This window comes from Panthera uncia, chromosome B4 (genome assembly GCF_023721935.1).
Source record: "Panthera uncia isolate 11264 chromosome B4, Puncia_PCG_1.0, whole genome shotgun sequence".
In the NCBI taxonomy this organism is placed as follows: domain Eukaryota; kingdom Metazoa; phylum Chordata; class Mammalia; order Carnivora; family Felidae; genus Panthera; species Panthera uncia.
Genome location: NC_064809.1, coordinates 38758173 through 38774076, shown reverse-complemented (window position 1 = coordinate 38774076; position 15904 = coordinate 38758173). Strand labels below are relative to the sequence as shown.

General features: G+C 48.2%; 1 protein-coding gene across 1 annotated transcript; it reads right to left on the bottom strand.

The window, feature by feature from the left end:
* Positions 1-7019: 7019 nt before the first annotated feature.
* On the bottom strand, positions 7020-10347 carry KCNA6 (potassium voltage-gated channel subfamily A member 6). The gene has a single exon (XM_049624943.1). It carries the CDS (start codon positions 10224-10226, stop codon positions 8640-8642), a length of 1587 nt encoding a protein of 528 aa, XP_049480900.1. The 5' UTR covers positions 10227-10347; the 3' UTR covers positions 7020-8639.
* Positions 10348-15904: the final 5557 nt, after the last annotated feature.

Genomic DNA, 15904 nt, shown 5'->3' with positions numbered 1-15904 from the left:
TTCCAATGCTCTGGTGCTCCCGGGAAGGATTATCTACCTTGGCTGGAAAAAATATTACTGGTATATCCATTCTATTCTTACAAGATACATTCAGATTACATTCCTATATATTAAATCACATCTTAAGTGCAATTATTTAAACAGATTCTGCTGTGACTGCTTCAGGCAAAGAGCCTTCTGGATAAAATAGCTAGCTACCACGAGTCTATTTTTTATACCATATTTCATTTCAATGTTTGTTTCAGAGAACAGAACTGAAGTCAGCAGGGATCCTGCCTTTCTTTGAGAGTACAGGTGGTTTTAGCCCCACTCCCTGGTGGCTGTTCAGTGTCACTGGGGCCCCTTCAGCCGTGCTCCGCTGAGAGTTTATTTCCCACTAACCTCTTTAACGTGCCTCTTGTTTGAGCCTCCCAACAACTGTGTGAGGCAAGTGGAATTAGCTCTCTTATTTTGCAGATGACAAAACTGTAGAGGTTAAATGAGGTGCAGCTAATAATGGTGATTCAGAGGCAAGTTCTCTACCTCCAAAGGCAAGCAAGCCAAGAAGTCAGAATAGGGAGTGAGGAGGCAGTCCCATTGCTCTGCCCTGGGCCAGGTTCCCTGTGCAAGCTGGCGTGGCTGTGGGAGGGAGCACAGGGTGAGTGGAGCATTCTGGCCTCAGTCCAGGACCCCCAGAGAGAACTGCAGTGGAAGCAAATTAGGACTCACAGGAGTAGGAGGGGCTAGCCTCTCCCCACTCTAAGACCTCCTGTCTCCTCCCCCTAAAAGGAGGAAAGGGAAGCTGGAGAACACCCTAGGAATGTTATAGGGTGTTATCACCTGCAAAGTGGTGGTGGGGGTGGTGTACAGTCAGTCATGAAGATGGCTGGGGAAAAAGGGAGCTGCTGAAGACAGGACTGGGAGAGGTGGGATTGTGAGGGCCACTAGAACAGTACAAGAAAACTGAGCTGCAGTCTGACTTATGTGTTCTGGCCTCAGGGCTAACTGTGGGACCCTGCATTTGTCCCAAGGAGGAAGATGCGGAGGAAGTGTGTGAGGAAGGCTGTAATGGACTTATTAAAATGGGGAGGGCAGAAAGCAGTGGTGACAATGAGGAGGGGTCTATAGAAAGAACAACAGGTTTTCCCTGCTATCCGAAAGTTCTCTTTAAACCACTTTCCTTTTTTTTTTTTTCTTTTTAACATATATACAGGTTTGCTTTTACTAAAAACCTATGCTGGTGCCTGATCTCACTATCCCAAAGAAATCTGAAGAGGATTTTTGCTTTTAAGAAATGGTAATTGCTTCTTTGCTTTACTTCATTTGGCTTATGAAAGCTTTCATAGGAATGCTCTATTTTTGGATAGCTGGGGAAACCTGTCCATCTTTACACCCACATATATATATTTGCATATATATAAATCTGTATATATATATATATATATATATAGCTATATGAGATATATATATACACACACATATACATAGGACACCTTCTGGTTTTCCCTTAAGAGACAAATTAGCGTGTAAATAAAAGCCTGTATACACATTTAGGAGCTACAAATTCATTTTCTCTTCTTCTTGTTTAGTATTAATCAGACCTTCACTGAGTTCTGTAAATTACATCTTCCCTGAGGGTGATGGGTCACATATTAGTTGTGTGCCCTTGAACATGCCCTCTGAGCCTCAACTGTCTTATCTGCCAGAGCAAAACAATGCCTGGCCTACCTGCCTCATTTGTTTGTTGTAGGATAATAGTAACAGCCAATCTTTGTAGAGTGTTCATATATTGTTACACACTATACTGTGTACCTATTATTACATATTACGTAGACATTATGTATATTATTAGCTCATTTAATCCTCAAAACAGCTCCATGAAATCGGTACTATTACTCTCCCTCCACTTTATGGGAAACTGAGGCACAGAGAAGTTTCAGAACTTGCTCCATGTCACCCAGCAGGCAAATGGCAGAGGTGGGATTTGAACACAGAATACCTGGCTCCAGGATCCATGCTCCTAATCTTGTTGTTATAGGATGTGATGTTTGAGAGCACTGAAGGCATTTTAAATGCTTTTAAATGGATGGTGTCATCCTCATTCATGTTAGGACCACTCCCATTGGGGAGGACCAAAGCTGAGGAAGGATTCCCCAGGCCAGAATGGTGCCCCAGCCTCAGATCCACAGACCCTGATGGCCAGGAGCCCAGCTTCCTGGAGGAGAGGGAAGGAATGGCTTGTTCTCCTGGCCCCCTCCAGCCACAAGACTATCTTCCTAGGTTCTTTTTCAAAGCAAAGTGTCTCTCCTGCCAAGGGCTGGTCTGTCTGTCTCCTGGAGACAGAGGTTGTCAAGCCCTGAGAGAACAGCAAGCATGTCAAAAATAGCAGCACCAGCAGACTGCGTGGCTGCGATTTCCTTTTGAAATGTTGGTTTTGCTCTCACCAAAGAGCCGGGGTCTGTCTGTGCTTCCTGCTGCCTGCAGCAGAAGCTGCTTATGGTGCCAAGATGTTTTCTAGGGGAAAGCAAAGATTGTCTGCTGAGGCCCATGACAGACTAAGGGAAAATCCCCTTCACAGTAACAATGATGAGGTCAGAGTTGTGTTTAAAAAAAAAAAAAAAATTTGTTATAAACCTCACCAGGGCTAGGCCCTAAGTAGGTTAAGTGGTAGCCAAGATGAGACCAGTATTAATGATACTTGTGGCCCCTTTTGCTCTTTTGTTCTGGGAACTAGGGAGTCAGTTCCCTGTTTGTCCTTCCAAAGTGGTCACTAACAGATGACCACTCCCTCCTTAGGGTACCCAGGGGATTAGAAGCAGGGTGAAATCCTTTCTCTAGGGGTTCAGAGCAAAGGGACACGACATGACCATCTCCAATCCCACAGGGACTTCAAGCCCAGAACAGGAAGGTGGTTCACTGGGAGATACAGTAACATAAGAACTCAGAGCCCATCTGTCTTTTACTCCCAGTGGCCTGCATCTGGCAAGTTCCCTCTCTCACTAAAGCCCCAAGCCCGAGGCCATATTCTGCCAGAAGCTATCTGTGCAACCCAAGGCTGCCAGGGGTAAAGCAGAATGCAGAGAGGAAACCCTACGGTTTAAAGAATTAACAGATTTCTTTTCCTTCCCTAAGTGACCTTGACTTCCCAGGGCAATAGCACACAGTCAAGCCCGATGAGGGCTGGCATGGAGGTTCCAGCCAGATTGTCCCAGGAGGACAGTATTCTCTGGGAATCTCTCTTGGCATTTGTGTAGAGATGCCGGGTGACAGGAATACTGCCAAGAGCAAGGGCTCAGCCAGTGCAGAGAAGGAATGATCAGCAACAGGACTGAGAGGTGTCCCATGAGAAGTGCCATGGGGAGGGAAGGACGGCACCCAGTGAGGGCCGCCGGGGAAGAGCAATGTCTGACAGACAGCCACAGAGAAGGGTGAGCTGATGGAAGGTGGTCACCACCCACTGCTGTGTCCAAACACCAACGACTGCGGGGGCCCCACAGTGGCTGTAAAGGGTCAGGGAGGAGAGTGGAAAGGTTGCCGGCAGAATAAAACCTTGATTCCTGTACAATTTCTTAAGGAATCCTGAGTCTACAGGTGCAGAGACTAGGTGGGGGGTTTTGGTTTGTTTGTGGGGATTTTGAAGTTTTTGTTCTTTGTGTTTTGCCAGCAGAGTATGAACCCCTCGGGCAGGTTCACTGCCTTAGTCCTACGTAATGAATAATGTCCAACATACTTACCCTAGTCCAATATGTGCTAATCATGTCCTGCGCTTACCAAAAATGGCTTTGACCTTTCTTTTGCTCGCGCAAAAAGGAAAAAGCATGTAAATCCCACAATGATTTGATTGTCAAAATTAAAAAAAAAAAAAAAGGCAGTTCTTGGCACCACACTTGAGTAGAAAGGAGCAAACTGCATGAAAGCTCTAAAGTGTCCCCAAGTGGCAGAAGAAAAAATCTGTCATTCCATCCTGGATATTTAAGCTGGTCCATCTTTAGAGATGCTAACTTTCTAGATTTAAGAAACCAAACCATTCTCCCAGCCAAGGTGTGAAACTCCCAGGTTATCAACCTCATGCCACTTTCCCCCGACCCACAATCCAATGACTTTTTTTGGTTAATTTATAGAGTTATACAGCTATCACCATAATCCTGTTTTAGAAAACATCCATTACCCTCCAAAAAGCCCCCGATGTCCTGATGCAGTGGGACTGCCTATAGCCTACCTCCTCCAGCACACACAGCTCCCCTTACAAACTGGGTAGAGAATTTTAATCCATCTTGGCAAGGAGCGTCCTGTGCACCTCGCACCCCTGGGATATACGCCGTTGCTTTGTTCTGCCTTCAGTATGCAAGACAGACAGCTGGACGCTATGGGGACCTTCAAGAATTAGGTCAGTATGATGGCCACTCCTGCATTAAGGTGTTTTGGGCTAATTCCACTCTTATGCCTTCATCCTAAATCCTCATTTTTGCATTTAGCCTACTGTTTCTACTGTGTTTTTTTTTATTTTTTTAATGTTTATTTATTTTTGAGAGACAGAGAGAGACAGAGGATGAGTGGAGGAGGGGCAGAGAGAGGAGGAGACACAGAATCCAAAGCAGGCTCCAGTCTCTGAGCTATCAGCACAGAGCCTGACATGGGGCTCGAACTCATGAACCATGAAATCATGACCTGAGCTAAAGTCGGATGCTTAAATGACTGAGCCACGCAGGCACTCCTTTTTCTTTTTTTTTTTTTTTCTTTTTTAAAATATGTACTGTCCTTTGTTTTGAACTTTCTATAAGCTTCTTAAGGTTGAGGGACTTGGATTTTCTCTCTCTCTCTCTCTCTCTCTCTCTCCCTTCCCCCCCCCTTTTTTCTTTCTCCTTTTATTTTGGAAGATACAGGAAAGTTCTGCAGAAACATTTTTCTAAACCCAGCACAATCTCATCTTGCTCTGTAAGTTCAGGACTTGAACGCACAGGGGCCAGCCTGGCAAGAAATGATGGTACACTGAGGTGGCAGGGAAGGCTGGGGAGCATCTTTCAGCTGGAGAACAGACTCCTTATCAAACACCCCAGATCACTGCTGTCCTAGAGTTCAAGGTGTGATCTCAACAGAAATGCCACAGCTGCCCCCAGACACTAAAAAGGTGGAGACAAGGAGAGAGATAGAAAGACACATATAGAAGGAAGAAGAGATTAAAACAGCAGAAGGGCAAATGTCAGAGAGACGTGACAAGAAGAGGGAAAAAAAAAACAGAGAAAATGAGAGTAACTAGAAGGAAGGGGAGGTGCAGAGAAGAGGAGGTGACTAGAAAGAGTTGGGGAGACAGCAGTGAGAGAGCAGAAACCAAGGAAGGACACTGAAGTCCATGCAGTCACAAAGAATACACAGAAGAGGGAGGTGGCCACTGAGGAACGGGAAATCAAAGCCCTGAGTCTCCAGAATGCAGGTGCTCACCTCCCCCAGTTCCGATCTGACCCAGAGCTCTGAGCCAGGAACCAAGTTCCCCAACAGTACAACCTACCTCAGATGCAAAGGCGGCCAGCTGTCCCACTCTCTCCTTGGGGATGATCAGGGCAGGAGGACTATTCCACATCTCCGCTGTGCCTGCCAGATCCAGGAAAGCATTTGGGAGCTCCTGCCGGCTTGAGTCAGGTGTAACGAAGGACTGACCCCTGCCTTTGCCAGCAGCTGTGACATCGCCACCCCAGCCATCTGGGAAGCACGGGGTGCATATTCTCTTATTAGGGCACAGAATCCACATAAAGAGGCTCAGAGTCAGAGAGGGATCACTTGGCAAAATCCTTCACAGAAACTAGGTCAGGTCACAGCCTCTCTGTGTTTCTTCGATGTCTTAAGGAGAGCCACCTATGAGACTGCTAGGAACGGAGCTAGATTATTCCCTGGGAGGAAGAAGTGGCATTTCTCTCCGTCTCTCTCGGACTTGGGAGGAGCCTCTCTCTGAGGAGACGGGACCTCCAGGATACTGTTACGGACCACAACTGTCAGCACTCTTGGCAAGGCCCAGCCTGGCCGCCTCTTGAGGAGCGTGTCCCCTCCAAGTCTCCCCTTGTCATTTTGAAAGAGATAATACTGACATTGGTTTAACTGGCCGTTGCTTAGCATTCAGATTTCTGAAGAATCAGGGGTGAGATGAGGCAGTTTCGATGACTGGGTGGGAAGGCCAGGAAGAAAGGTCCAGGGAGGAAGTTTGGGGGAGCTGTATGTATCCCCCTCATTTTCCAAAGGTCACACATCCTGCTGGTCATTACCAGCCCCTAAACCACTATGTAGGAGGTGTTCTCATTTCGGAAACTGGGAATTTGTAGCCTCCCATTCTCACTTGCTGCCCAAATCAGAAGATAGAGAGAACAGTCTGGAAGGTTGCTATGGCAACCAGAGTCCCTGGAGAGCCCAGCTCTCCACAAACCCTTTACTTTCAGGCATGCTCTGACTTGAAAAGGAAATGTTTCATTAGGGATGGTGATGAGGATGATCACATACACACATATAGAGATACATGCATACATGTTCCAACATTTACCCTCACTGGAAGCATCCCTATTGCCTCTGTAGTGGGCCCTTCTGCTTTCCCCAAATAGCCAGAAGCAACTGAAGGAATTTGGAAAACTGGAACTTTATGGCCTCAGAGCAGATTACTGAGTCATGAACTCCTCTCATCTGTATTCCAGGCTTGGAGAAGCCAAACTCCCAATCAAGGCGGCCTCTGGCCCTGGAAGGATCCCACTGAACCTGTCTAAAGAGCATCCTCTTTGCTGAAGGGTAAGAAGAGAGACTGAAGCCCAGTTCAAGAGGTTAAAGAGGGATTTAAGGAGCTAATAGCCCAGTGTGGCCTACTCTTGGGCTTTGAATCCAAGGCAGCAACTCTGTGGGGAGCTTTTGACTCTGGGAGACACGGAAGGAAACAGGCTAATGAACTAAAAAATCAATACCCTTATTAAAATTCACACATTTGCATAGCATCATCCCCAGCTTCCCAGTACATCGACATTCCCCATGAGGTAGGGAGGGGAAGACATTAATGTTCCCATTTAATGGGTGGGGAAACTGAGGCACAAAGAGGAACTGTGTTACCCTGTAAAGCTGTGGCAAAATCCAGATTTAGATCTGGCACTCACAGGAGCCACAGTGTCTCTCAAGAAAACCCTCAAAAGGCCATTCCTCATAAGTTGCTCTTTGAGAAATTTTTTTTTAAATCCTCATCAAAGAGTCTTAAAGCATAGATACAAAATTAAAAACATGTTAACAGTCCTTTCGGTTTCTGAACTGCACCCAGAAGAGCTCAGAACAGTACATCACAGTTTTTCAAGGCAACAAACAAATGACAATGTTACCAGGAGAGAAATGAGGGGAAGTGGGGGGTGGGGGGTGAAGGCAGCAGTTTCACGCTGGAAGAGGATGACTTAGTCCCGGTGGTAACATTACCTTACCAGTTAGAGCAGGTCAGCTGCATCTTCAAGGGGCAGACCAGGTAAATGTTTGCTTGACTCAGCAATAAACCTCTAACGGTGAGGCTGTCAACAAAGGAATGATGTTTCTTCCTTACTGTAAACCTATTTCATTGCACATAAAATGGGAAGAAACCCACGCTAGCATCCAATGCGTGCTTTTACCTGTCTGCAGGTGTAAGCTGGAGTTTGCTTTGGAAAACCTTCAACTTCAATCCTAAGTCAAATTCCCAGGAAGAAGGAGGGTGGGGTGCTGGAGAAGGTTGGGGGGGGCAAGCAAAGAAGACAAACTTGCCATCTGCAACAAGGCTCCTCTTTGCACGCCTCCCAGATGACAGTGGCTGCTTAACTGATACTAACTCTGTAGATACTCCGTCAAGCTAGTTGCCATTTCTCCTGGCTCTGTGGTTCCCTCTTTCCAGGTCCTCTGCACAGGAAGGCACTTGCACAAAAAGAGTATTTGGCTCTGAGAAGGAACCTTCCTGGAAGCTAGACAGTCGGGGAGGGAAAGACTGAATGCAGACCAAAGGCCGATGTCCACCGTGCCAGGACACCTGGAAGAATCCATTGGCCCCTTTGGTCTGGGACTGACTCTCATGGCCTCCAAATGGCCAAGTTTAACTGTAGTTTCTCTAATTCCTTCCAAGATTCAAGATGAATGACATATCTGGAGGCTGTGCAGCTAAAGGCTTTACCAAGGGTCCTCTGAAGGATGACTAGCAGGTGTCACAGGTACGGGAATAAAACAGAAAGATGAACACTGTTTCTGTCCTCCAGCTTCTGCTAGTTACCACCTAGCCAGAAGCTGACAGGTGCATGCCCCAAAGCAAAGGACACTAAGGAGAGAAATAGGACCCAGGTATGCTTGGTCTCCATCCGGTTGACATCTTTGTTCCTAGAGAATTCCAAGCCCCAGACATGAAAATTTACAGTCATGAGGGAAGGTCAGACGGAAATCTTATCCACATGACAGAAGATGGGCATGAATGGGTGGCACCGTTAGAATTTCAAAAATGTCACTTAGATGGATGAACCTTGAATGCTGCGGAAATCAAGCAACAAGGCTGACAATCCAGGTATCTGGACTGAGTGCAGGGGAGGGAATCAGGAAGTCGGCTGGAGGTCGGGTGAAGGGAGTGGAGAATGAGAAGGAAGCCTGAGACTGTTTGCTCAGTGTCGTCCTTCTCATTGATGCCCTTCCTGCATCAGTCAAACCTCAGTGAGCATCCTTTTCTCTGCATATGCCCGATGCGGAGGGGGAAGGTAGCTGGGTCTCCGTTCCCGAGTAGTCTCAGAGAACTCAGGCTTGCCAAGTCCACTGTCAGCTGCCTTCAGGTCTGGTGCAGGCTGCCCACAAGTGACATGGGTATACTGGCCTTGCTCCTCCTGCTCCGTCTCCCGGTGGTAGAAGTAGTTGAAGTTGGAGACAATGACCGGCACAGGCAGGGCGATGGTGAGGACCCCAGCGATGGCACACAGCGAGCCCACGATCTTGCCCCCCACCGTCATGGGGTACATGTCTCCGTAGCCTACCGTGGTCATTGTAACCACTGCCCACCAGAAGGCATCCGGGATGCTGGGAAAGAGTGAATCATCATCATCAGCCTCTGCGAAGTAGACGGCACTGGAGAAGAGGATGACCCCGATGAAGAGGAAGAAGATGAGCAGACCCAGCTCCCGCATGGAGGCCTGCAAGGTCTTGCCCAGGATCTGCAGCCCCTTGGAGTGGCGGGACAGCTTGAAGATGCGGAACACCCGGACCAGGCGGATCACCCTGAGGATGGCCAGGGACATGGCCTGCTGCCCATTCTGGCCACCCCCTCCACTGGCTGACTGCTGCTCCTGCTGCTGCACCAGCTCAGTGCCCAGGGTGATGAAGTAGGGGAAGATGGCCACCAAGTCAATGATGTTCATGATGTTGCGGAAGAAGGCTGGCTTGCTAGGGCAGGCAGAAAAGCGAACCAGGAGCTCAAAAGTGAACCAAACTATGCACAAGGTCTCCACCAGAAAGAAGGGGTCAGTAAAGAAAGAGCCCCCAAGAGTACTGAGTGAGGATGAGCCCCCTGCCATCATTCCCCCCGGCGGGATGCCAGGATGAAAAGTGTAGGAATCATCTTCATCTTCCTCTTCCTCCTGACTACCCCCGGAAATTGGGGAGTCTCTGCTCACACCATTGCTTCCACCTCGACCATCTGCACGGAACTGGGGCAAGGTCTCCAGGCAAAAGATGACGATGGAGATGAGGATGACCAACACGGAGACGATGGCGATGCCTCTGGCGGGGCCCGAGCTCTCAGGGTACTCGAAGAGCAGCCACACCTGGCGCTGGAAGGGCTGGGAGGGCAGTGGCTTCTCGTCCTCGCCACCTTCTGGCAGGCAGCCCTCGTCCTCCCGGAAGGCCGCCAGGGCTTCATCCCCCAGTTGGTAGAAGCGGATCTCCTCCAAGAAGATGTCCAGGGGCACGTTGACCGGCCTCCGCAGGCGGCCCCCGGACTGGTAGTAGTAGAGGATGGCGTCGAAGCTCGGCCGGTTGCGATCAAAGAAGTACTCGTTCCTCAGGGGGTCGAAGAAGCGGACGCGGCGACCAGGGTCTCCCAGCAGCGTGTCGGGGAACAGCGACAGGGTGCGCAGTTGGGTCTCGAAGCGCAGCCCGGAGATATTGATCACCAGCCGCTCGCTACTACAGCAGCCCCCGCCCCCGCCGGCCTCCGGGAAGTCTCCCGTGTCCTGTTGCTCCCCCTCCGGCCCACGCACCTCCGCCGGCGCCGCCAGCGTGAGGGATTTCTCCGACCTCATGTCCCCTCCGCGGTGCGCTCCCCGCCACTAGGACGGCGCCCACGACACCACCTCTGGAGCGCGGCACCTCTTCCCGGCTCTCAGAGCGGCGCTCTCTGTTTAGGGTGGGGCTCGCGCTCCTCCGAGCTCTAGATCTGGCCTGGCCGCTGGGTCCGAGAGCTCCGAAACCCCGGTCCCTGCAAGGCTGGGTCTGGGGAGGGGGCCCGGACGCAGAGGGTTTAGCTCCGCGCCTCCAAGACAGCCGCGCCTGGGATACAGCTACAGCCTACTGGGATACCAGGAACAGCAAACTGGCGCGCGTGAAACCGGCTGCCCGAGAAGACGCGTGGCTTCGCCCCCCGCCGTGCCTGAGCCCGGGCTCTGGGACGCGGGGGTCCGCCCTCCGGACGGGTTAGCTCTTCCCAGCTCCCACTGCGCTCTCCAGCCGTTCGAGCCCCCCGGCTGCCGCTGGGAGCGAAGCGCCAGATGCGCCTCCCTCCGGCTCGGCAAAGACTCCTGGCGGGGCTCGGCCTCCGCCCTGCGTGCACCGCGGACTCCCGTCTGGCCAAGGTCGCCGTTCCTGCCGCCACAGCCGCCACCTCCTCCCTGTGAGTCGCGCCTCAGGCCTCCGAGAGGGCCCTGCGGCTGCCCCGGCGCCGGGGCGCGGGGACCCACCTCCCCACCGCTCAAGCCTTCTCGGCAGCCGCGGCAGCTGCAGCGGCTCGGCTCTCCGCTCTGCCCTTCCTTCCCAACACTCACTCTCCAAGTGACGTGGCAGGCCCCGCCTGCTGCCCCCTCCCACCCCACTCTCACATCACACCCCTCGCCCAGCCAGGGGCTGCGGCGAGCCAGGGCGCTGTGGAAATAGACACACACTTGCCTCACCAGTAATCTTTCCCGCGCACGCCTGGCACGCCTCTCCCTTGCATTCACAATCGCGGCCCCCCTAACCAAGCACCAGCATCCTAATACCACACCCCCCTCCACCTCCGCAATCAGCTTTCCTTATTTCGCTTTACGGGAGTTGATCTGCGCAGTGCATTTCATCCATGAGAAAACACACCCCGCCCCACCGCACAACACACAACGCGGAGCACTGTGTCTCCACTCATCCAGAAATTTCATGAAACAATCAAATCATAATTCGTCCCTCTGTATTTACCAAGACCCATTTGCCAGCTTCCCTAATCTCTATTAAAAAAAAAAATAGAGAAAGCATTTTTATAAGTCTTCAGAGCTTCCAATTTAGATGGTCTTCCAATGTAAGTCCCCAGAGAATCCCACATCTCCCTTTGCAAACCTGGGAGGGTGAGGCTGCAGCTGTCCTAGAATCGCAAAGCCATAGCAGAGAAAGTGTTGGGAAGTCCCCCATTGCCTTCCCCATCAGAAGTCCCCCCCCCCTCCCGGAGTCCTGGGAACTTAGGCAGCAGCCCCTGTGAAGAAAGAGCCAGAAGATGATGGTATCTCAGAGGTATCATAGTCCAAGGAAGCATACCGTGAAATTCATTTGCTCCCAGCCTTTCTGGGAACTCTTCTGGAATGTCTGCTTATTGCACAGACAAGAAGAAGGAGGAGGAGGTGAGTGGAAAGTGGTATGTAAGAATGTTGATAAAAAGAATAGCTATATTTACTGAGCATCTGATATGTGCTGGCCACATTCCAGGAGCTCTACCTGTGCTAACTCACAACACTATCTCACACCCCAATGAAAAAGATGTCCTCTGCTCCTAGGTAATGTTACAGTGAAGATTCCCCTGGCAGTATTTGGGTAGGGACCAAAGTTCGTTGTTAGAGACTATCCCTAACTCTCCTGGAGGGAGGCAGTAAGAGTGGTTTTCTGTCCTTTTCCACTAGAGACCATGTAGTCTTTCTTTACTAGGTCAGACAGGTTAGAGTTTGGTGGAAAAGAATTGCTCTGATCTTTTCAGACGTCCACTTTCAGGTAGGGTTGACATTTGCTTCTCTGTGCCCCAGTTCCTCCCTTTTTGGTTGTCTATGGCTGAAATTCATTGGCTGACAACTACAAGTTGTTTTGTGTAGCTTCTTTTGCATTTTATATCGTTAGTAAGGATTCATTGCTGATAAGGATAGGAATGGCACGTAAAGATACTCTCAAACCACAAGATGCACGCAAGAGTTCTTTGTGTGGCACAGAGTGTTTTAAAATCACAGGAGTTCTCAGCAGCATTCACTGCCAGAGGGACTAGGGGAGTAGAAAACTAAAGCTTCTGGATGTGTAGGGCAGAGGTCCGGTAGGGAATGTGTAGGAGAGAGGCTAGCAACCCACCGCATCTTCATTCACTAGGCTGTTGCTTCACCAGGTCTACCAGGCAACAGCTGCTGCTTCCTTTCTGTGCCCCTGCTGTTGGTTTCCACTCCCTCCCCTCACCTTGCATATCTCATTAAAAGGTGAGAAAGTGAGTGTACCAGTCATCCAGTCCATTGTTTCCCTATTTCCAGGCTATGTAATTAAGCAATTTAGACTTGACACAAGTTGCTCCATTCAAAAAAAAAAAATGTAAAAGGGAAGAAAAGGAAACAGCAACAAATACAATATAGAAGATACTCTTTCACCCTTGTCCAATTATCTGCAGTCATTTTCTGGATTTTAAATTGATTTGCTCATGATTCTTTTTGCCTTTGTTTTCAAAATTTATAATGAATTATTTATTTGCATGTTTGTTTTCATCATTGCTGATTTTATTCATGAGGTTTTCAACTAGGTCAGTAATTCTTCAAAACAAATGTTGGGGAAGCATAGGAAAGAACCTGCATTTTGCCAGGAGGGTGCACAGTCTAATAGGTGAAAGAACCACTGAGTACCCCTGGGTTAAACCTGGCTGGTGCTGCCCGCCAGCCTACATCAGAGCTGATGTTCCATGGTTACGTTCACATCAGGCATAAGGTTGTGCCCCAGGAGATGTTTCACCGTGCAGGAGGAGGTTCCCCTGGATTGAAAAGCCATTAGCAAATTCATGAATCAGAGTTCTGTTTTTAGTTCTTTTGTGACAGAGACTCCTTTCTTAGCTTTAGGAAAGCTGTATGCCTTGATCATTCTTATCTAGCATATATGTAGAGTGAGTAAAATCACACTTTTAGAAGTGCCAGTTCCCAGGTGAAGAGACACAAGGCACAACCCCATCCATATACTGCAACACCACTTCCAGTGGCAGGGGAATGTTTCCCCAACATTCACTGAGCCCCTATTTCATGACAGCATAGATTTTTCTTGTGGTATCTAAATTCAGATATTTGCAATGATGTTAGAGGTCATTCATGTAATTAACAAGCATTTATTGAGAAGCAGCTGGGTGCTCATCATAGTTCCAGGTGCTAGGGGATTAGAAGTGATCTAGACAAAATACCTGCTTGTATGAGCTTATGTTTTCCTTTTTTTTTTTTTTTAGTTTATTTATTTATTTTGAGAGAAAGCATGAGCACAGGAGGGACAGAGAGAGAGAGACAGAGAGAGAGAGAATCCCAAGCAGGCTCCACGCTGTAAGCAAAGAGCCTGACACAAGGCTGGAACTCATGAACTGTGAGATCATGACCTGAGCCGAAATCAAGAGTCAGACACTTAACCAACTGAGCCACAAGCTTACGTATTCATGCAACAAATACATTACATTCTAGACAGAGTATTTTAACAGTAAACAATAGAGAAGATTTTTATATATTGTACTAAATGTTTTGAGGGAAATAGATGAGATCTATGTCAGAAATCAACCTGGGGATGTAACCTTGAACAGAGTGGTTGGGGAAGTTCCCCCCAGAAGAGATAATATTTCAACTGAGATTTCAAAGATCAAGAATGAGCCAGCCATCCAAAAGCAGGGGGAAAGCATCTGGGCAGACAAATGCGTAAGGCTCTGCGCTAGAAAGGTCATGGGTGTTCAAGGATAATAAAGAAGGCCATGTGCTGAGAAGAGACTGGGAACAGGGAGAGATGTAAAAGGTAAGAAGAAGAAGCAAGGGATAAGTTCTTGCAGGTGAGTGAGGTGTTTAGGCTCTATCTTAAGAGTGATGGATGTGAAGCCAGTGATAGTTCTCAAACTGAGAGGAGACATCATTTATGTAGAGACTGTGAGGAGAATGTGCTACAAAGTGGCAAAAGGAGAAATGGGCCAGGGAAATGCAGTAGTTTGGAAAAAAGTTGATAGTGACGGGGGCTGGAATAAAGGTAAAGTGAGCAGGGCCAGAGTGGGGATGAGGTGGGGCTGGCAGTAGTATTTAAGAGACAGAATCAGCAGGAATTGGTGATGGATAGGATATGAGGAACAAACAACCAATGCCAGGTTTGGGATTTGAGAAACTGGGAGGGGGGTGCCATTTATTAAGAAAGAGAATATACGGGGATAAAGAGGTTAGGATCAATCTAGACCTCATGTTTAGAAATATTAAATTGGAGAGGAAAATTAGACATGCAAATAAAGACATCAAGAAGTGATTGTTTATTCAGGTCTGGAATATGAAAGAGAAATGACTGATTTGTGAATGTAAAATATTTAGAAATATTTAAGCCTACTCAGAGATGAAAAAGAATGAAATCTTGCCATTTGCAACAACGTGGATGGAACTAGAGGGTATTATGCTAAGCAAAATAAGTCAGTCAGAGAAAGACAGATATCATATGACTTCACTCATGTGTGGAATTTGAGAAAAATAACAGATGAACATAGGGGAAGGGAAGAAAAATAAGATAAAAACAGAGAGGGAGGCAAACCATAAGAGACTCTTAAATACAGAGAACAAACTGAGGGCTGCTGGAGGGGAGGTGGGGGGGGATGGGTTAAATGGATGATGAGCATTAAGGAAGGCACTTGTTGGGATGAGCACTGGTTGTCATATGTAAGAGATGAATCACTGGGATCTACTCCTGAAGCCAAGACTACATTGCATGTTAACTAACTTGAATTTAAGTTAAAAAAAATAAATATTTAAGCCCATGGCACTAAAGTCTTCAAGAGACAGAATATGGACAATGAAGAGAAACATAACCAAGTCCTGCACAGTACTCTACAATTCACAGTTCAAGTTCAGGTAGAAGAGGAGTCAGCAAAGGAGACCAAGGAGGGGGTCAGTGGGGTCAAAGGAGAACCAGGAGAAGGGTTTGTCCTGGAAACCAACAACTGTGACCAGACCTCCAGGCTCAAATCTCACAAGGCCATGCTGACTTCCAGATGCACACAATATCTCCATCAGATCAGGAGCACAGGGTGGGAAGAAAAAGGTCACCTTAAAATGGAGGTATGTACTAACCAAGATGAGCACATACAATGTGCCACAAAAGTTGATAACCATTTGTATTCTTATCTCTGCCTTGGAATTTAAAATGTATTTATCCCAGATATGTAAATTATCACCCTATTCTATTTTCCAGGCTTCTTTTATTACGTTTTCCACTTTGCTCTGTGTGTGTGTGTGTGTGTGTGTGTGTGTGCATGCACATGTACGTGTGTGCTTGTCCTCACCCCAACAGTAGGATCCTTATAGTTTTTCTCTGGAGAGAGAGGACAGCGGTCATAGATTCGACCTTGTTTCTCTGAATAATCTTGAGATGGTTCTTTTTACCTACCCTATCACCCATAGGCCCCTGTGGGAGAAAAGAGTGGTAAGTAGTCAACACCCTCAGTTCCTACTTGAGTGCACAAGTATACACACATCCTCCCTAAGAAGAATCACCCCCTTTTTGGCTTTCC

What these genes read in the sequence shown, in the direction of transcription:
- KCNA6 (XM_049624943.1), bottom strand. Translation starts at nt 10,226, where the DNA reads ATGAGGTCGGAGAAATCCCTCACGCTGGCGGCGCCGGCGGAGGTGCGT.